Here is a 10,242-nt window from a genome sequence, read left to right on the forward strand (position 1 = left end):
GAAAAAAAAACACACTTCCGGGTTTCTTCAGCTGACAAGCAAAAAAAAAAAGAAAAAAAAAGCATACCCTTACCGCCGCCATACTTCACGATCTCTATCTACTTCTATTTTTGCGCCACTTACGTACTTCCGGGTTACAAAAAGTGTGGGGGCCCTAAGTGATGACACCTTATGTATTCCTTTGTATGGTGCACAAAAAGTGTGGGGGCCCCCATGGCTGCGCCGGCCTTGTAAATGTATTATCAATGTATGGTTGAAAAGCGCCTGATCTTTATTAACGTTTAATATGTCTTAGGGACGTAATCATGTGCATTTGATTGCTTCCTTAAAGTTTTCAGTATAATCTGGCCAACCCCCATGATAGTATGACACCCCTTACATGATTCTTTTTAACCTATCATTTTTTTTTGGGGGGGGGGGGAGAAAATAGAAAAGACTACTTTTTTGTGCCTTCTCTTCGTATACTAATACGCAATTAATGCGTCTCTTGCCCGAGGGTGTGTATGTTTGTGTCATCGCACAATTTCATAATTATGGCGACTCTTTCCTTTTTTTACCAACACACGCACACACACACACACACACACACACACACACAGAAAAAAAGATAAATATTGACAGCTCTTTAAAATCTGGGTAACAATTTCATTAATTTCCAAGAAAAGTCTTCACTCTGGTACGTCAATTTATTTTTTCTGTCCGATGCGTACATCCTATATATAGTTTTGTACAATTTCTATATTAAGCTTTTTGACACACATGTGTAACTTCCTAACCTATAGTACATTCTAGTTGTGATGACAGTTTTCTTGAAAACAAATATCTTCCCAATAATGATGACTTATACGTTTTGACGACTAACTGGTCATCAATATATAATTATCATAATAGTTATCCTGATATCATTCCCACTATATTGTTACCCTAAATATACTTAACATTCAATGTCCTGAGGTAAATAAAAAAAAAAATCCTGATATTTTTGTTGGTGACACCTAACGCAGTAAAGACCATAGAGTCATTCAGAGTTCTAATGGTTGTGTTGAAATTATTACTTTCATCAATTAATATAATCATCGTTATTCTATCTGTGAGTACAACATCACCCATAAAGGAAACCTCCGGATGATATTCAGACTTTTACATTTGAACAACTATGAATTAGCTATACTGAGTAAAGAGTTTCAGAATTTATAGTGATCGGGAATAAGGAATAAGAGCATTTCAAAATGTATCATAAATTGCAATGAACAAGGATGATGACATGGCAGTCTCATCATAAGAATGCATGACTTGGGGCTCAAGGAAGCAGAACAAAAGAAGGAATGTATAGATTCCATACAGGTGAATTTATACGCAAGCGGTATTGTAATGTAATTACACTGCTACATTCCTGAAATATGTGAGGCTCCCATGTCATCAACACTGTCCAGTGTAATTTTTTAAAGATTTGTCAGAGTATTGGTTTCTCTGCTCAATTGACCGCCATAGATTTCACAAATCTATACATGGAGCTGTCGATGTACGTACTAGCACTACGTGATGTGGAATAATCATCTGGAATGTCCCTTTAAATGACATATTTCAGCGCGTCTTTCGAAAGTGATTTCAAATACATTCACACATGAATACTTAAAAGCTGAAGCACATTTCGATTAGTTGCTTTTATCTTTATCTTTTTTGCTTGTCATGTTTAGATATTGTTAGTTTTATTGCTATCAATTCTATTTCTTAAGTCATGGGCATTTAATACATGAAGGTGTTATAGAGTAGACCTGCATGCAATGTATGGCTTTCAGAGATTAATTTAATGCAAAGCTTCCATTATGCTATTTACCATAATTGAAGTAATCAGATTACAAAGTAACTGATAAAGCTTGTGTGTATTTTGTTCTAATGTTTCAAGCCTTCAAACAAAGCACTCTCAAACAGTCAATTCTGCGTTGAAGATAGGATGATGTAATTACGGTGTGATTTTCGATCCTTTTTTTTTTCTATGGGTGAGTGAGGTAATATCTACCTACATATGTGTATGTTGTTTTCCCCTATTGTTAAAAAGTTGATGTATAAAGTTGTACCGTGTGTTATGTATTTTACTTTGTGCTATGTAAAAATGTTATATCTGGGTTTTTTTTTTAATGTGTCGCGCATTTTCTAATTTTGAGTCTACGTTTATCTTGTAATGTCCTACTCTATCATGTATGCATTGTTGTGGGTGTTGCGACACGGATTGTCGCCCCTACACGGATTGTCGCCTCCTGCTCGGGGCGACAATCCGTGACGGGGGTTGGTGGCACGGATTGTCGTGTCACGGATTGTCGCCCCCGTCACGGATTGTCGTCTGATGGCGACAATCCGTGACGAGGGCTGGCGGCACGGATTGTCGCCCGCCCTCGAAGCACATTTTGCTGGGTAATATCGTTCTGGACATACTCATTGAAATACTAACACATAACTTACATGGCTACATCCATGCCAACATGCCATGTAAAAAATTATGGTGAGGTTTCAAGGAAGTGTGTATGTGCGTGTGCATATGATAATTCAGTGTCCGTTTGCGTGTGTGTGTGTGTGTGTGTGTGTGTGTGTGATGGAGCGCTGCGCATGTTGTGGGAATTGTGTCGCTTGAATGTTTCGTTCCTATTATCTCCTGCGTGCTAATTCAACAGTCACACAGGGCTTTACGATGGGTTACGTACGCCGCGGATAGATGCGGATGAGTGGACGCAGGGGGACGCAGCGTGGACGCAGGCATCCGCAGGGACGCATGTAGACGTAACTGTCCGTAACTTGTCTGTAAAGAAACGTAAAATGAAGGCGGCAAACCTGCGAAATTTTGAAATGTTCAAATTTCGCAGAGGGTTAAAAAAAAAATTGGACTTGGGTCGTTCTTATATTCATATACTCATATATATATATATATATATATATATATATTCATATATATATATATACATATTTATATACATATTTATATATATATATATATATATATATATTCATATATATATATATACATATTTATATACATATTTATATATATATATATATATATATATATATATATATATATATATATATATTATATGTGACCCTGCATCACAAAACCAACAAAAAGTCGCCAGGTATGGATTTTTAGTTGAGGACAGATTCTTAAAGAGCAGACTCTAACCTTAAAAATGATGTATAACTCAATTCAAATGAACTCCCCTAACCTGACTAAATACTAGAAAGAAAGCACACAATCTGGAAAAGTGTGAACTGAGAAAAGGCTCCGAAGTACAGGGTCTATTCGAGCGCTTAATCTTTACCAAGCCGTGCTAGCTGTGCAATGAAAGGGACAAAACACATGATGTAAACCACTGGAGCAACAAAAACGAAGGGATTATCAGATTAAGCTGAAATTGAGCATGTTCTTTTAACACATTCTGTCCACGATTAATGGCAGCTTTCAAGGCACTAGATGTATCCTTCCAAAAGTTATTAGACTTGAAAGTGAAGAGTGTGTAAAGGATTTCAAGAAATGAATAGGGGACTCTATAAAGACATAAATTATGATCATTCTATTCTTGCCCAAAAACGGGTTGTAGAAAAACTGCTGAAAACACACTTCACAATCATGTTATGATCCCAAACTAAAGAATAATGTAGAAGAAGCCTAGAAGGATAGCTCTTTCAGAAAATATGAAAAACTCATGATTGATTCGGTTGACCTATTTCACCATTTTTTAGTCCTTACGTAAAATCAAGGGGTGCGACTCTTTGTTCGTTTTGTGATGCACGGTCACATATAATATATAGCCGGAACTATATTATAGTTCCGGCTTTGGGAAACATTGTGTAAATGTCAGCAGGAAAGCATGCTGTTGAATGAGATATAATATGCATGTAGTTGAAAACATCAATCAAACACAAGTGGTTTCCTCCATAAAGTGATTACGAACATAATGTCTCCCTAACGCTGGATCTATAGTTATGAATATTATATAACTATAGATCCAGCTCTCATAGACATGTCAGCGCTCAATTACACATTGAAAGTGAGAATATACACGTGCATGCATTACGTATTTGTATATTCCCACGTTTTATTCTTTAATATTTTATAATCATTCACAACATTTAAATACAATTTGGTCTTTTTCATGAGAAAGCTGTGGTCTAATCAAGCATCATTATGTATGATTACTGTGACAATACCTGCAACTGTTTTCATTTATGTTAGAAAAGAGAAAATGCAATAATCTACTGTATCTTGCATCTTGATAATTCATTCAATATTGTTTATAAAATAAACCTATCAGTAAATTAAAGCTTACCAATACATTCATTGCATTGTTGGATTTCCTTTAGTATACTGCATTCTTCAAAAAAATTGAAGAAAAGAACAGAACTCGAAAATCGGATAAAGGAAATTGAAATTGAAAGTTAAGTGTAAACAGGGGTGACGTGATCGCCTGCATGTAGAACAATGCATAATCATTTGAAAGTTCTTACGTCTAGAAAATAAGACCGATTTTTTTCACTGGTGGAGAAAATAGAATAATTTCAAAAAGCTGTCGTCTTCAAAAACGCTCTAGTTTCAGCGCTAACCTTTGTTACATACAGTAACAAAAAAGCATAAGTATTTAAAGCGTGTGTTTGTGCAATACCTCTTGTGCTTACCACGGTAGTCACAGAAAGACACATGGAATATGATGATGAAAATAGACAGGTCGCAAGCTCCTTGTTATATCTAGTTCCCTTGTATCACTTCATTACACATGTACATTTTATGGGGAAATCGGTGCCTGACATCTACACTGTATCTGTGTAATGAGGTATTAAACCCATCGATGACATAGAATCCATTTGGTTTGGGACCAAGTATGTCATAATGTCACAATTTCTCGGGGAAAAAAGACAAGGTACATTATACTATTGTGTATAGAATCATTTGAAAGCTCACATGGCAGATATGAAGTAATATTGACCACATTGCCTTGAATAGCATACTATAATATTTTTTATCAGAATTGTCTTTTTTATTTATATATTTGATTGAAAATATAAAGAAATAATTCTTAGTACACATATCGTTCTCATTCATAATAACATAACATTGGTGGGTGCATGTTTGAAGTGAAGCAATCTTACGACTGTTACTATCTTGTTTGCCGCTGTCCCCTTTTGAACCTTTCTTTCGGGTTCATCACTCATTTTTACATGATGATTCAAGAAGAAAAAGTTCGCAATTGTGTCGTTGCATACTTATTGCTTATTGCATAATACAATAATAATAATAATAATAATGATAACAATAATAATAATGATAATAATAATAATAATAATAATAATAATAATAATAATAATAACAATAATAATTGCGTTTATTTGGCGCTTTACACTGGTGTTTCTAAGCGCGTGTGGATAACCACATCTTCAGGGCGTTCCCACTATGACGAACACTGACGAATGCCCATGAATGTTATAGCAATTCCACACAATGACAATTATCACAATGTCATGGGCAACATCGTACAAAGTACAACAACGACACAACTAGTCCACGGCATATTTAGTTGTCAGGCGAATCAAGGAAGTAGTGAACTTTGCTATGTGATCGTTAATGTAGGTCAACATTAAACACATGATTTTACACTTCTGGGATACCAGGAATACTCTCATACAGTGTTGAATTGACAAGGCTATTGCGATTCTGTGCGTATGCTCCAAGGACAATTTCGCTTTCGTACAATGATGCTTTCTTTGGGGGCATTTTACTTCTGTCAACGAATTGATCATGGGTGATATCACCGGTACTTGCTTCTAGAACGAGATACCCATGTTCATCTACCTCGTGCTTCTCGCTTTGCTCGTTTGAGTAAATTGACGCGGAATATGAGGGATCGTTCAGGTCCAATGCCACAGGGCTACATTTTTCATTTCTATCCAAATTCCAGTACTCTGGTTGATATTGACATTCTGGGTTACGTACAGATCGGTGGAAATTAAAGTCAATTTCTTGGTAATCTGGCAATTGAATGTCCCCGAACCTTCCAGGGTAATCGACAGCTCCTGACTGAAATGATAATGGTGTGCTGGTTGCATCACCAAGTTGTGCACCACTGCCAATCCCATACGTCTCCAAAATGTCACTTGGTTGAGGGTTTTGTCTAGTATTTTTGTACCTATCTACATTTGAAAGCATGTAACCGTCTACATCGATGTCTTCTTTATCTGCCCCCGTATCTCTTGATTGAACAAACGTGGCACTTCCCTTCTTTGTCTTCTTCATCCTTCCTGACATGTCCATATACAGCTTCTTCTTTCCATTAGCAGGTGTGTTTTCACATGTGCTAGCGTCCTGGCCATCTTGGCTCGTGGCAACAGGTTGAGAACGCAAACCAGGCCCTGCTGAAGTTGGAGTATGTTGACCTGTGCTCATTGTTACCTCAGGACTTCGGTCCTGCAAACATAGCAAGAGGACAGCCATATACAGTTTTAAAATATTGATTAATGAAATGAACACCTAAATATGAGGGTAAATGGACTGTCGGGAAGAATCTAAAGTATTTATCTCATTGCTGATATCAGCACGGCCTTCACCGTGTGGGAAACTTGAAAACAATGTTATGATTATACTTGTTTTACAGAAAATGTGGTTATGCCACCCCTGTGCATCCATCTGATTTGCCACAAAGTTGTTTATAATGCTGTGTGCTGGAAGGAATAAAAGCACATGATAATCATAGTAAAGGTTACCCGGAGGAAAAGTCTTTGCCATCTATCATATATTCAAAAGGAGAGGAGATCAAGCCTAAAGGAACACACATAATATGAGGGCATACTTTCTTGTCCCTTGCCCTAGTATCAGAAAAAGATTGTCCCGATAAAAATATACACGATAATAAATATTTATATATTTTCTTTCGATTTCGATCTTCGAAATAATCTGTACTGTACCCATTGGTATATTAACACAGTAAACTATGTGAAATAGTCTTGTTAAATGTTACGACGGAAATGCACTAAAAGCACAAACAGGAAAGTTCGTCTAAATTCCTTGTTGGTTGTTAGGTACTTGTGAATGGTACATGTTATTGTGACAGCCATAGAGCAGTAGCTGCCTATTGCTAAAAAGATTAGATTTACAATTAATTTGCTCTCTGCTTTATTTATCCTATGTCATATGAATGATCAAATTATCTTTACGCAGCGTCGATTAATGAGACACAGACAGCTCGGTTCCAAACATGCCACCATGATTTTAAAGCATCTACTTTGCTTCCTCAGTTGGAAACAACTTCATCCGTGCTGGTAGATAAAGTTACAAAAAGGATCAATTGAAAAGTTCATTGGAAAGTACTACTTACATTCGCACCCCCAGCACGTCTCTTGACAAACTTTCCAATGGTAGCAAGACCAATTAGTGCGAGAAGAAGAAATCCCACAACCATTGCGACTGTAATCACTGTTTCTCGCATTGTCAGTTGCTTCCAGCTGGATTCATTTATATCTGCAAAATGAATGAGATATTCTCCAAATCTCTTCAAATTTGACGAGAACGGCCTTAAGTAAGTTACAAACATGATATGAGACGTATTCATCTCAGCACTGATATATGTGTTTATAAAAAAAAAAACAATGCACTGAAGTGACGGACACAGATTCTTCCGAATCACTAGTAAATATTAGTAAAATTTTCACAATCACACAATCACCATATTACATTTACTTCACAAAACTTACTCAAGCTTTAAATTGTTAAGGATATGCAACTCACGTGAGGATGACATGAAAGTTGTCTCCTGTGTTGTGGTACATTTTTCAGTGGACTGTATCTCACCTGTTCAAAGAGAAGGCAGCAGATAGAAAGGAAAAAACCAGGGTCACAGTTGTGTATATTTTGAACGCTCTCGACATTTTGGAAGTTATGTACCTGCATGCTGATCAAGAAATGAAGGTATACCACGCTAACAACAAAGTCCTACGCGATGTTCTAAAACGTACAAGATTACTGTTTTCGAATATTAGCTGAACCATAAGTATACAGGAGGATGCTGTTCTTATATTTTGCCACCATCATTACAACTATAACCTTACGGACATCCACAAAGAAACAGCCATGCGTGCATGGTTTCCGAGCTCGTAGGTACATGCAATCGTATTACAGCGCAGTAGACCCTACTTATGCTGCTAAAATGATGTATGTTTATGACGGGGTCATGATATACCGATTTCATCATTTTCCCATTCATTGTCTGTAAATAAGTACACACAAACGGGACATTGTACATATCATTACAAGGAAATAATTCATGTCATAAAAATTGGATTCGTAGACCATAATCTACATCACCACTGTATACACATTTATGTTTCGACGATTTCAACCTATAGGCCTAACGGCTGATAAATGTCAGTCAATTGTCAGTAGGGTTAATCATCACTTAAGTGATATGACCATTAAACCGGTGAAAAAAGGGAAAAGAAGTCCTGAAAGCTAAGTTGTCGAGATATAACAAATAGGCGTGCGATGCGGGTTGAGAGAGTGTAAATTTTTTTCCCCATCGATAAATTATGTTATATATGCCCATACACCTTGCATAAATCGCGAGTTTAATTCAACATATAATATTTTAACGAATTCATGGCAAAGTTCACTAATTCCATAGCAAAAACAAAGTTTGTCATTCATTTAATTCGTAATTTTTCACAAATGATCATCACATGTTGCTACGTGTATGTTTACAACAAACCGCTTGATGCATTTTCGACTGCCTGGCAAGAGGGGATTGAAGCGTTCCAAATGGGGAAGTAAGTCGACCATCCAGGTTGTCCCATACACTGGAGTGTCGGGCTGCCAGTGACGTTGAGACTTTTGCCACAGGTAAGAGATATCTCAGACCCAAAGATCGTGATGTTGGAGTCCCAATGACCATTAGGCACGTGACCGGGATGAGTACAAAACCCGACGGACACTGTGAAAGAAGCCAGGAGTATAAGTATCTTTCATGAGCCACATGCACAACATTTTACAATCCATTTACTCTTTCGCCTACTGGTATGCTTGTGTGATGATAGAATATAAAGGATAGTACACACACGTAAGTTGGGATTGGAATTGGATGTATTCTCCTATTATCCTTCGTTTCAAGCTGAATACAAGCATCCCGTCACCATGGTGGATGGTTTTGACTACTATTGCAATCATTACTACAGAATTACAAAACTTCTGGAGTCTTGAAGAAAAAATAAGTCATGCTTTATTTGCCCAAAAATACATTACCAGTTCGTTTCTTCATTATTTTCTCCATGGAGCCAACACGAGAAATCTCAACATGTTTATATATATATATATATATATATATATATATATATATATAATTGTGTACACACACATATATATATATATACATAGATATATATATATATATATATATATATATATCATACATAGACACACACTACGATGATTAGACACATCAACAATGATAAGAGAAAAATCAAAATATCATAGTAAACATGGATTGTATGCTCTTCTTTTCCTAACGTTTACCTCCTTTCAAGGAAGGTCTACTTCTCGTACTCACGGTTGAATGAATAATGCCGGTCAGAGCCAAGATCTTCCATGAGTGGACATGTCCAATTGGGAGAAAAACTTCCGGCAGAAACGACATTTATATAATCTTCTGACGTGAAACATATACATTTCCTTTGATGTATAACAGCAACACCATTGATTTCGCGTTGTGTCCGACAAGTTGATATGCACTCTTCGTCTGAATGAGCGCCAAATCCAAAACTAGATACCGCCTGAATGGCTTGTTGGTTACCACTGTAGCATCCGAGAAATCCAGGTTCTATGCAGTTACAAAATATGAAGATTGGAACCTGCTAGTGTGTTTCATACATCACACTATAAGTAATATTTTTCAAGCAGGTGATAATGACCACAAATAAATAAAACATACCGTCAATGGATATAACAATTTTTAAACAATTATAGAAACCTTAAGGCATTAGTAGAAAATCATACCTTCTCGCAGTATGCAATTCATTACATGTGTGAAAAATGGATCAATTTACAAAAGGTTTGGCGATATACATTTTACGTCGCCTAAGTTATATGAAAATTTTCTTCGAAATGTTTTATGACCTAGTTAAGTTTCAATATAAATGCAATTTATCTTGTTGTTAAGGGATATATACCGTCATGTTTGTTTCTTTTTCATAACTTTAAAACTGAATTCAGTTTTA

General features: G+C 36.4%; 1 protein-coding gene across 1 annotated transcript; it reads right to left on the reverse strand.

The window, feature by feature from the left end:
- Positions 1 to 5,573: 5,573 nt before the first annotated feature.
- LOC139713933 (uncharacterized) lies at positions 5,574 to 7,449 on the reverse strand. Its single transcript, XM_071625653.1, has 2 exons — positions 7,356 to 7,449; positions 5,574 to 6,448 (listed from the first exon to the last, which is right to left on the reverse strand). Exons 1-2 carry the CDS (start codon positions 7,437 to 7,439, stop codon positions 5,636 to 5,638), a joined length of 897 nt encoding a protein of 298 aa, XP_071481754.1. The 5' UTR covers positions 7,440 to 7,449; the 3' UTR covers positions 5,574 to 5,635.
- Positions 7,450 to 10,242: the final 2,793 nt, after the last annotated feature.

This window comes from Diadema antillarum, unplaced genomic scaffold (assembly GCF_040938485.1).
Source record: "Diadema antillarum isolate AM-2024a unplaced genomic scaffold, OU_Dant_1.0 seq00002098_RagTag, whole genome shotgun sequence".
Classification (NCBI taxonomy): Eukaryota; Metazoa; Echinodermata; class Echinoidea; order Diadematoida; family Diadematidae; genus Diadema; species Diadema antillarum.